The 11,503-nt window shown below is 30.5% G+C and overlaps 2 protein-coding genes across 6 annotated transcripts; one reads left to right on the top strand and one right to left on the bottom strand.

The window, feature by feature from the left end:
* Positions 1-381: 381 nt before the first annotated feature.
* On the bottom strand, positions 382-3,592 carry LOC124951902 (protein PRRC1-like). Of its 3 annotated transcripts, none has more exons than XM_047500987.1 (5): positions 3,452-3,592; positions 1,743-2,210; positions 1,031-1,133; positions 581-938; positions 382-513 (listed from the first exon to the last, which is right to left on the bottom strand). In XM_047500987.1, the coding sequence occupies exons 1-5, from the start codon at positions 3,477-3,479 to the stop codon at positions 400-402; spliced, it is 1,071 nt and encodes a 356-aa protein (XP_047356943.1). In that variant the 5' UTR covers positions 3,480-3,592; the 3' UTR covers positions 382-399. The 3 variants fall into 3 exon arrangements, with proteins under 3 accessions (XP_047356943.1, XP_047356942.1, XP_047356941.1); XM_047500986.1 differs by lacking the exon at positions 3,452-3,592 and adding an exon at positions 2,610-2,809 and having other exon boundaries at positions 1,755-2,210; XM_047500985.1 differs by lacking the exon at positions 3,452-3,592 and adding an exon at positions 2,610-2,808.
* Positions 2,957-11,298, top strand: LOC124951888 (DDB1- and CUL4-associated factor 6-like). 3 transcript variants are annotated; one of them, XM_047500918.1, is made up of 15 exons: positions 2,957-3,764; positions 4,016-4,170; positions 5,013-5,130; positions 5,223-5,401; positions 5,477-5,612; positions 5,678-5,838; positions 5,926-6,097; positions 6,181-6,829; positions 6,908-7,017; positions 7,097-7,186; positions 7,259-7,316; positions 7,415-7,552; positions 8,107-8,368; positions 8,442-8,547; positions 9,314-11,298. In XM_047500918.1, the coding sequence occupies exons 1-15, from the start codon at positions 3,674-3,676 to the stop codon at positions 9,370-9,372; spliced, it is 2,484 nt and encodes an 827-aa protein (XP_047356874.1). In that variant the 5' UTR covers positions 2,957-3,673; the 3' UTR covers positions 9,373-11,298. The 3 variants fall into 3 exon arrangements, with proteins under 3 accessions (XP_047356874.1, XP_047356876.1, XP_047356875.1); XM_047500920.1 differs by having other exon boundaries at positions 2,958-3,764; positions 7,097-7,159; XM_047500919.1 differs by having other exon boundaries at positions 2,965-3,764; positions 8,116-8,368.
* Positions 11,299-11,503: the final 205 nt, after the last annotated feature.

Raw genomic sequence — 11,503 nt, 5'->3', positions numbered from 1 at the left:
TATTACTGGTAATATACTTGAAATCCATCACAAAATGTCCTCAAAGGTTTTTATAACTTTTAATTTTTCCTGAATGCACATTATTTCTCATATATCTTAATATATATATATCTTCGTATAAATATAAATTAAATATAACGTCAATGTTATTGATTAGTTTATTCATTTTAAAATTTTCTTAGAATGTTAATTACTTTATACTCATTTCGCATATTGATTAATTTTTACGACGATCTGTCCTTCCATTGTATATAGACATTTATCCTTCTTATTTTCAATTTGTTAAACTATATTTGATTCGTACTTTCTATCTAACGACCTGAACCGTATTTTGTTATCTTTTGTATTAATATAATTATATTTACAAATTCTTACTTTTTGACGGCATTGATTTAATTATTAGACAGGATTTATTGTATTTTTATAAATTCCAGCAAGGGATTCAACTGCTAAAAATATCACGTCTCTTCTTGAAACCCCAGTTAATGCATGATGCCATTCATTGTGAGAAACCTACAAATTGTATAATTTATGTATTTAAATAGTTTTCAAATACATTTAATAATCCGCTATAGCATACTTGTAAACTGTTGGCCATTAAACTCCCAACTGTGACCGATAATCCAGACCATTTAAGAGGATAACCTTCTGGCGTTCCCTCCTGTGCTAATGCAACTATTTGACTTGGTACAGGAGTCATTTGAGTAAACGTTTGAAGATTTACATTGTGCTTTGGATCATTAAGAAGAATCACTCCTAAATCATACCACTTGTCTTCACCTATTTCTAGTAAAAAATTTTCAATGGCGATAATAGGAATATCCTTTGGCAGAGATGAAATGTTACGTGCAGAATTGATTCTCTCTTCGGCACCCTTCACACCAGCAGCAAAACCAACTGGTTGGGTAGCTATGGCAGTACAGTCCACCGATATACCACTATAATAATATAATGTATTCTTAGAATACGATCAATAATAATGTATCAAAGGTGATTGAATAGAATAATATTAAATTCGTTTCATACTTACGTAACCGTTGCTTTACCAAAAACTGCTTGAAAAGCTTGACGTACTGGACTTATCTTAACATCCTTGTCCGAAGCAACTACGACCTCTATATCACCGCCCGAATCTGAAACGTACATTTGTAGCAAAAAATTCGTATATATTTATACGTTAATAATTGGCATATTAAATGCGTTAACGACATACATACATACATACATACATACAAAAAAAAAAAATGTTTATATTTATACACACACAGTTTGTCTATTAAATTTTATTATGATGATAGTAGTATACATTTTCATTGCAAAAAATTCAAATGTTTTCAGTTGTTAGTCATATGTCTATATAATGTTTATATATCATATAAATAATTGACATTTAAACGCACTGTAAAAGCCAGTAAATTTTTCTTTTATAAAGAAATTTTCTTTACTTAATGAATATTGACTTACAAAAAGAAATACATTATGTATAATTTCTTTTGAAGCAGTGATTAATCAAAAATAACTTGTATATATGTTTACGCAAATATGTACATATTAATGTCACGTATGATATAACTTAAGCATTTATATTGGACAATATTTTCTTTTTTACGTTAGCAAGAAACGAAAAAGCAATAAAACAAACTTTCACAATTGTACAGTAAACATATGTGGTTATTTGAAAGTAGCTTTAATGAGTTATATTATCTAATTATGATTCAAATGCTGTCATGCAATATACTTACAAATGAACTCACGCATCTGTGGATCTAACGTTGTGATCATAGTATTAACGCTATTTTTTGCCTTCTCCGCAACTTTACTTAAAACGTTGCTATTAACTACAGTCTCCTTTACCCAAGAGAGCAGACCGCTACCAACCATTCCTGAATCTTGCAATTGTGTTTCTGCCATTTCCATTGTTGAATTTGTAGATGTTTGAGGTGCAGAAGTAATTGGTTGTTCTTGTTGCTGCTGCTGTTTACTTTCTGTCAAAGTACTTGATACAATTTGCTTTTTAACCAATTCATTTTGCTTTTGTACAGATACATTTGTATTTTGAAGATTCTTTTCAAAGGAAATTGTAACAGGGTTTGAAACAAAACTGGGCAATGCTGCTGGCGGTGCTACATTTGAAAATAAATTTCCCGTAGACGTTGAAACACCCAGAGGTGTTAAAAGCGATGTAGACGATGATAAGCTACAAAATGAATCTGAAAATTAATTAAAATTTTATAATTGATTAAAAGATCTTTTATATTACTTATTTTGTTATTACTATTTTCTATTCTATTCTTTAGAAATAGATATTAATTCGTTATACGTCAACTGTCTTTTTTTTATTTTTTTTTTTCGATTTATATAATCACATAAATAGAATCCATAAACAAAACATGGCAGTTCGAAAAAAGTTTTTCAGTGGATGGATAGAATTCGAGTTGATGAATCTTCTATAATTATAAATTCTTGAAAAGCATTGCGATAGAAATCGATCGCATTGATATATGAAAATCACATTTTTATATATAAATTATTTAACGTGAAACGATCAAGTCTTGTCATTTTGACAATTTCCTTAGGTATGTATTGATACATAATATAAATACACTAACCAGTTTTTACAATCTCGCCAGTTTCATCCGATTTTTTTTCTACAAACTCGAACGTACTCTCTCCGTTAGATTCGTCTGTCATTTTTAATAAACTTCAACAATTTGATCAGTTCTAATATTCAAAATTTTATTGAGAAATTTTCTTTATTATATATTCAATGAAATAATAAGAATTTTCAATAGTTGCCACATGATAAATGGCGCTGCGGTATTGCCACGAAATAACAAAATGCAAGTTTGGTATTTCCTTCCAATTTTCTTTTATGTGAAATGAAAATGGTTGTAAAAAATTTAGATAGAGATCGTTTACAAAAAAGAATTGTAACTTTGCACTTCGTAGAGGACAGATATACGACGTCGACAGAAGTTTTTTATTCTGATCTTAACGTCATTTATGACTAATTCTTGATTAAGTAAATGTAGAAAAATGTAAAGACTTAAGGAATTTATAAATAATCCTTTCGAACGATATAATTTTGTAACAATCAACGATTTAACATCATTGTCGATGTTTTTTCCTTCGATTTGAAAATCTTTCTTTACGATTTAAAAATTGGCGCCATCGTAAGGTCATCTGCACAATAACTTTATCATTGTTCTATACTCGTTCTATCGAGGAAAATGTCAAAAGTATTACGAAGAGAAAATCTTGACCGATCTCTCGTTGGTTAGTCTTAATTTTAATTGACTTAGTTTCGACAGTGATTACCGAGTGTATCGTATAGATGCACTCTCTCAGCTGCTGCTCCTAGTAAATTGTACATATAACTGTCTGACTGTGCGAAATTTCAAAGCTTTAGGATTTATTTATAGTATAAGTATCATGTAGTGTCGATACAAACCTCGTGGACCTCTTCTACATTGGACCATGTTATTCGCCTTCTGATTCAGCACAATTACAGACGTTTCAATTATAACGCATAATACGTTTTAGTAGTCGATGCGGTGAACGACACAAGGAACATCTAATTTATTGCTTTATATTTCATTCTCTCTTTCTTTCTTTTTTTTTTTTTTCCTTCTCTCTTTCTCCTCATTATTGGTGCAGTACTCGAAGATAAATAATGAGGAAGTTACGATCGAGTATTTTTCATGACATTTACAATCAGCCATATGATGACTATTCCAGACACAAGTTATATTCTAGCAGCAAAGGTAATTTAATTAAATAAATATCATTCGTCTTCTCATAAGAATATATTTTTAATAGATATGCTAATGTGTACCAACCTTTTTTGTTTTTTGTTTTTTTTTTGTTTTTTTTTTTTTTTTTTTTTTTTTTGTTTTTTTTTTTTTTTTTCCAATTAACCACGTAGAAGAAATTTTGTCTCTTCGCCCTAATATACAGATCAATACCTTTTCATTGTTTCATTTCTACAAGATATTAATCATACTTTGTATTACAGCTAGCTTGCAACTTATACAACGTATGTCATTATTGAAAAGATTAAAAGTTCATAATGGTTGTGTAAATTCCATATGCTGGAATAGTACAGGTGATTTAATATTGTCTGGTAGCGATGATCAACATCTTGTTCTTACCAATGTTTATAATTATCAGGTATGTCTGTGTAATATCGTAATTTCATATTTGACTGTATATTTCTTTTTAAGCTTTTATTTATTTAAATGTCGCCTACTTTTGATCTATCACTATTTCTATGTAATCTATTTGAAGCCAGTAATATATAAGTGAATTAAGGAAGTAGTTCAATATGATGCATTGAAATTTTGTGAATTCCTTTTGTTTCCCCATATATTTCTAGACCTTGTTAATCACACAGTGCCAAGATTATTTTTAACTTTATCCTTGAAAATGTTAAAACAGTAAGAATGTCATATTTATATATAATATACAATCCACCAGTTTCTTTAATGAAATTAAACTTAATCAATATATTTTATAAAGAGATATATATATATATATATATATATATATATATATATATATATATATAAATATGAGAGTTTTATTTATACCTGCATGGGTTTTTTCTCTTTTTTTTTCTTTGTTTCTTTCCATGTAGGATTTAATCCATTTATCTAGGTGCAATTAATTGCGATGATTTTGAGTATATTATAAAAAAGATAAAAGATATCGTTTATTATATTAGTTTTCTTCTTAAAGGAAATACTTTTGTTAATTAATTTAAGTCAAGGTTCAACATTGACATAGTCAAAAATGCAATAGGCTTGCCAACTGAATGGAAACTTTTCAATGCACTTTAATCAATGCTATTTTAATCATGCATTGTCATCAATCTAGAACTATATACCTAATTACCAACTTATAACGCTAATATTATTACTAAGATTGTAATTTCTAAGGACATTCATTTATCTCATTGTACGATATGAATGATAATGCGGTATCTAATTGAAAGTATATAATGCCGATTGCAGGTTTTAACTGATCATAAAACAAGTCACAGAGCTAATATATTCAGTGCCAAATTTTTGCCAAATAGCGGTGACCACCGTATAGTTTCATGTAGCGGCGATGGCATTATTTTGTATACAGGTAATATGTTCATATGTAAAAATATAAAAATAATTCATGTTAAGGAATTTATATATGCCAATGAATTAAAATAATGCTCTATTATTTGACAGATTTAATGAGAAGAACAGAAACGTTTCATAATCAGTTTACATGTCATAGCGGTACTACGTACGAAGTAGCGACAATACCAGGTGAACCTCATAGTTTCTTAAGTTGCGGAGAAGATGGAACTGTGAGATGGTTTGACCTCAGAGTAAAGGAAAAATGTAATGTTGCAAGATGCAGAGAGGTAAAGTAATATATTAAACTAAACTATAAATAGGATTTAACAAGGAATGAAATGTCTGCATTTTGATTTTGATAGGATGTATTAATTTCATGCCAAAGAGCTGTAACTGCCTTATCTGTTAATCCTGTAATGCCTCATCAAATTGCAATTGGTTGTTCGGATAGTACTGTTAGAACATTTGACAGAAGAATGCTTGGAACCAAGGCTACAGGTAATTTGAACACATTAAACATAACTTTTCGCCTAAATATACATTACACATGTCGTGTATTTTAGGTTGGACAGATAACAATGGATCGGTAAGACCGCTATGCAGTTTTACAGTACCAGAATTTGATGGAAATTCTTACAGAATAACATCCTTAAGTTATAGTCCAGATGGACAAGATGTTCTTGTCAGTTATAGTAGTGATCATTTATATTTATTTAGCATGAAGGTATTTATATTGAAATTTTGTCTAATTTGAAATGAAGTAAAATTATGAGACAACAAAAGTACTTTTGCATTATTATCTTGTTTTCAGGATCAAGGTAATGTACACTTGAAGAAAGATATACAAATGGGCAAGGGGAAAGGTAAGAAACATCCATTGAGATCTCCTCAGCTTGTACGTCGTTTGAGATTAAGAGGAGATTGGTCAGATACAGGACCAGATGCACGTCCTGAACGAGAAGGTGGTCGACGTAGTGGAACAGGTCAAACATCATGATCTTTATTATTTAACAATGAGTATATATTTTAATGAAGTAAAATCTTATTGGGATTTTATATCTTATAGAAATTGCCCAAGCCAGGCCAGTTTTACATACTTCATTGATGCAAAGAATGACAGATGTTCTTAGCAGAATGCTAAACGATCCGGCTACTCGTGCGGCCTTAAGTGGTGGCGGAGAAGATAGTTTGGAAGGTGTTATCGATCAACAGGAAAATAGTCAGCGTAGTAACGATAATAACACGGCATCGAATGCGGATGCAAATCGTGAACAGCAACAAATAGAAACCGAAACGGACAATGATGTACAAGGGCAAGAGAATATATCGTCCCTTGATCAACCTGAAAATTCAAATAACGATGAAATAAGAAATGAAGTCAGAACTAACTCTGTACCAAATGACGATCAAGTATCTTGTGACTTGGCAATCCAAAGTTCATCTGTTTCAACAAATAATTTTAATACAACAGAATCAATAAACAATGATTTGGATGACGTCCAGGTGACAGAAACTCAAACCAATTTGTTAGAATCAAATAATACTTGTACCAATTCCGCGGAAACTAGAAGTAGCGATGGAGAATGTGATACGGAAGGAGAAGCTAGCAATGCTGAGACGAATTGTCATACAGATATTGCTTCTAAAAGAGAAGAGAATATGATGGAAAATCTACAAGACAGATTAACGACAATGAGAGACGGATTTTTAGAAAGGTAATGATATCTTTCGCCCGTATAAAAGGTATTTACGAAATGTAATATCTAATATCTAATATTAGATGTTATGTACAGGCATGGAAGTGAACCAGCTGTTAGTCTAACATATTCCGATAAAAGTTCGACTAGGGCAACTATATCCTTAGGCGTTGCCGATGAAGTTATTCGTGATAGCTATCACGCAGGTACTTTTTCAAAAGTTCTTTCTATTTCTATTTCATCTAATGATTAAATATCGTTTGCGTTTATTTATTTATTTCTCAGGACCATCTGGAAGTCAAAGTACCGAACGTCTTGATCCAGGTCCAAGTAATAGTTATAAAAAACGTATGTTATATAGAAGTGCTCAAGAAAGTAAGTACGTGCGATATTATGTCGCATTATAGTTCAGAAAGTTTAATATCTGTTAACCTCTTTTCTCTATAGAGATTGATGACAGTGCTTATATTGATAGTGACGACGAAGATATACCATCCCATCATAGGTAAGCAAAGATCAAACTATCAATGAATATTATCTTCCTTAGTGATTATAATAAACATCAAGAGAATGTACGATGATGTATGAAAATATTTTCGTTAGATTGGTCCATCCAGTTGAAACTGAAATGGACGAAGCTATTGCAAATGCTCGTACGTCGCAAGGCCAAGAATCATTCGATGAGACGTACTTAACGGAACTTTGCGTTAAACAAAAATATATGGGACATCGAAATGCCAGGTACGAATTATATATCATTGTTAAATATTAATGAGAATTTGGGACATGCACGTATAAATGATATCAAGCAGGTAGATATTGAAACGTTATCGTTCATTGAATAAGATTGAAATTCAAACGACCAAGAAAGAAAGAGAAATGCAAGGTGTTAAATATATATTTTGTGATCGTAAAATTAACATCCTTGACAAATATTTCCAAAAGTGATTAATGATAAATTAGATAATAGATCAATTTCGTGACCTCTTAAATTATTTAATAATGATAACAATCATTATAAAGATTATCATTAAAACCAAATCCTATTTGGCGAATTTGGATTTTGTCATGATGACAACGACAATCATATCCATCCCCACCCCCCCCCCCCCCCGCTCCTCCTCCTCCTACATTTGTTTGTATTACATTATATATCGATTATTCTCTAAGATTTTAATCGGAAGCCAAATTATTGACGTATATCATGTTCCGAAAAAGCCTCCGAGCGGACTGGGCTATGTCTCATAGGCCCATTAAAATTTCTGATCAGTTGTCCTTCCCTGGTTTGACTCTAGTTTCTTTAGGACCATGATCAAAGAAGCCAATTTCTGGGGCAACGACTTCGTGATGTCAGGTAGTGACTGTGGACATGTATTTGTCTGGGAAAGAGACACCGCAAAATTATGTATGTTGCTCGAAGCCGATCAACATGTTGTTAATTGTCTACAACCACATCCTTATCTACCAATGTTGGCTACGTCGGGCATTGATTATGACGTTAAATTGTGGGCACCCATCAACGAAGAGTCGAGTTTTAACGAGAAATTTGCTGATGACGTGAGTTAAGATTTAATTTGATAATACTATTATTCGTAATAATACATTAACTTCGTTGCCATTATATTTTCAGTTGAAGAAGAGAAATGCTGTTATGCTGGAAGAAACCAAAGATACGATTACAGTACCTGCCGTTTTTATGATCAGAATGTTGGCATGCTTGAATCAGATACGCAGAGGTAGTGAAAATTTATGACAGTATACCGAAGGATTTTTTTAATTAGCCCATTGTATTTCATAAGTTACAAATATTGTTCATTCATATGTTTTATTATTGATTTTTTTGAGCCGGTGTATTGATGCATCGATGCACTCCAATTATTTTGAAACCAATGCTTGTAGCGTGGGTATTTTTTGTTGAAACTTTTGAAAAAAGAAAACTATATAAATATAGAGAAGATTATAAAAATATATACATATATATATATATGTGTGTGTGTGTATATATATATATATATATATATATATGTATATCATGAATGCTACATATCAGATTGGCGAAAAAATGATGAAAAATTGAAAATTCAAACTTTTCTAAAATACCAACTATATCGATGTATTATAAGATGTAATTGGCTGATGATATAGCATTTTTAAAGCTGTAGTAAAAGAAAATAAAGATTATGATATAATACAGACAAACTGTATTCAATATGATAAATAGGGAATGTGCATTTAGGAAGTAATTATAATAAAAAAATTGGACGGAAGGACTCCTAATATAATTTTGATTGTAGAGAGTGAACAAAATCAAGCCCCCTGTTTCCAAATTAATAAATGATAGTTGTGTTTGAAGACGTCTGATTTAATCTGGACAAGAAGCACATATTAAGAGAAAAATTGTTTAAAACGATTATGTGAAAAGTTTTTGGACGGAGAACTATGAAATTAGAATGAATGCAAGAAGAATTCGAGTCTCTCAATAGAATTGCGATTATTTTGTAGGTCGCGGTCGCAGCCGAAGGAGGAGCGGAGACGAGAATGACGAATTGCGAGGTGGATAATACGTTTTCAACGATCTCACAAGTTAAAATAATAAATTGAAGCCTAAGGTAACGGTGGTATCTATGTATATAGAACATTTATATTTTTCGGCCTTTTAGAATACAAAATTTAGAAGAAAACTGAAGAAAAATAAGTGAACAATTTGACGGTAGTATTATATTTCAATCGACTCGAACTTTTCCTAAGATTTCCGAATAAAAAAACCAACGAAATTAAAATGATAGAAAGGTAATAAGATGACAGAAGTATTTCAGATCTATTTCTTTCTGGTAACACTTTACATTTATATGATAAAATTCTTAGTATATAATACCTGTAATACTCATTAATACGAATTAAGAATTAATTATTTGAGGTAGAGCTTGTGCCTGAACTAAAATTTTTATTCCCATATAATAAATTTAACATATTCGCTATTAACGTTAAGAGAATGTTTGTTTTATTCAGTGCATGAGACGTGTCCTATACATAATCATTGTTCAATAAATAAATAAACCGAGGATAATTAACAGAACGATTAGCTACCAAGTTAAATTCTTAACGAAGTACTTTGATAGCGAATGTGTTAAAGGATTCTTCGTCGATGATATTTTTATTGTATTTAATAACGCTCTATTTACCATTTCGTCGTATGTCATTAGTTTGGTCGTCATTACCGAGTGTTATTAATATCGTATAATTGTATTTTCTTTGGACTTTTAATCTTATTGAAGAAAAAATAGCATTTACGATGATTAAAAGACGGTGATTTGTTCCATTGGAATGTAATGAACAAAATTCTTTGTATATGCTTGACGAATAACATAAATGTAGGTAGACATATGTTGTACGAGGAGATACAATGATAAACTAGAATGGATCTGGCCACGGAAATTTATTTTGTAATCTTATCATCCGATCCCTCCACTATCCATTCTTCTTAAAAAAGATTTTATTCGTAATGATTCGTTTTTCTTTTTTTTTAAATTTTCTTTTTCTCAATCTATTATTTTTACTTCATATTTCGAAGAACGAAATACAATCATACGCAGTTATTCATCACGTAATAAACTATTTCCAATGTAAATGAAATTGAAAATCGATTGGCTGACTAAGTGATAAGATTTGGATAAAGATCTTATCCGTGACCAGGTCTGAACTAGAAAGAAGAATGTTCTAACTTAAACGTAACGTAGATACATACAATAACCGTGCAATAAGAAAACCGATATATAAATATATAGGTATATATTTAAATATATTATATATATATATATGTGTATATATATATATAATTTGCTTCTGGTTGTTAAAAAGATACACAAGTAGGATGGCAGAATTTTCGAAAGGATTTTCTCTGTTTAACATTTTTATATATATATATATATATATATATATATATATATATATATATATATATAAAAAGAAAAAGGAAGCTCGATAATATTGTTGAAAATTACAATTAGAAATAAGGGAAATGCAATGTAACCGTGATTGTCCATCTGGTCCAATAGGACGAAACGAACAATCAGGCGTGCCTTAAAATGGCAAAAAAGCCCACGCGTCTTGGCTTCTTTTGCAAATCAAAAAAAAAAAAAAAAGAAAAAAAAGGAAAAAAAAGAAGAAAAGAAATGGATTCATGTTCGCGGCAAACAAGCCTTAAAAATTATGGTAGCAATTCAATTGCGCTTCCACCTTTTAACGATAGCACCACGTAAAGGTAGTTTGTTTAAATGTGTATTAAATAACGAGCATTGTATAATTACGGATTCAATGTATGTTCCGTAAGTTAAATTGATTTTATAAAAAAATATTATATTAAAAATGGTATAAGAATAGAAAGAAAAAAAGCTTTAGTTTGCGATTGAGATCTTGTAATGCATGCAGCACAACGAAGAAAGAAAAATTATGAAAGATCTTATATAATATATAACGTGTACACGCTTTGTTCCTTTTCTTTTTTTTCCTCTCCTTTCTTTTTTCTTTCTTTCTTTCTTTCTTTCTTTCTTTCTTTCTTTCTTTCTTTTTTTTTTTTTTGCAATAAAAGTTTGAAACAATTTACCTTTCCGTTGTTACTTCACGTACGATTCTTCTGCTTTAAAAAAAAAAGCGCCATAATATTTCGTTGATTTTCACGATTTTAATGCGACA

The sequence above is a fragment of the Vespa velutina genome, chromosome 9 (genome assembly GCF_912470025.1).
Source record: "Vespa velutina chromosome 9, iVesVel2.1, whole genome shotgun sequence".
Lineage (NCBI taxonomy): Eukaryota > Metazoa > Arthropoda > Insecta > Hymenoptera > Vespidae > Vespa > Vespa velutina.
The sequence above is the reverse complement of the archived record's forward strand: the minus strand, read 5'-3'. Positions and strand labels throughout refer to the sequence as shown.

What these genes read in the sequence shown, in the direction of transcription:
- LOC124951902 (XM_047500985.1), bottom strand. Translation starts at nt 2,691, where the DNA reads ATGACAGACGAATCTAACGGAGAGAGTACGTTCGAGTTTGTAGAAAAA. An exon ending in TGGCGAGATTGTAAAAACTG is followed by an intron (nt 2,211 to 2,609) that starts GTTAGTGTATTT and finishes ATTAATTTTCAG; the next exon opens with ATTCATTTTGTAGCTTATCA. An exon ending in TTTGGTAAAGCAACGGTTAC is followed by an intron (nt 939 to 1,030) that starts GTAAGTATGAAA and finishes ATATTATTATAG; the next exon opens with TGGTATATCGGTGGACTGTA.
- LOC124951888 (XM_047500918.1), top strand. Translation starts at nt 3,674, where the DNA reads ATGAGGAAGTTACGATCGAGTATTTTTCATGACATTTACAATCAGCCA. An exon ending in ATGTTGCAAGATGCAGAGAG is followed by an intron (nt 5,402 to 5,476) that starts GTAAAGTAATAT and finishes TGATTTTGATAG; the next exon opens with GATGTATTAATTTCATGCCA. An exon ending in GCTTGGAACCAAGGCTACAG is followed by an intron (nt 5,613 to 5,677) that starts GTAATTTGAACA and finishes CGTGTATTTTAG; the next exon opens with GTTGGACAGATAACAATGGA.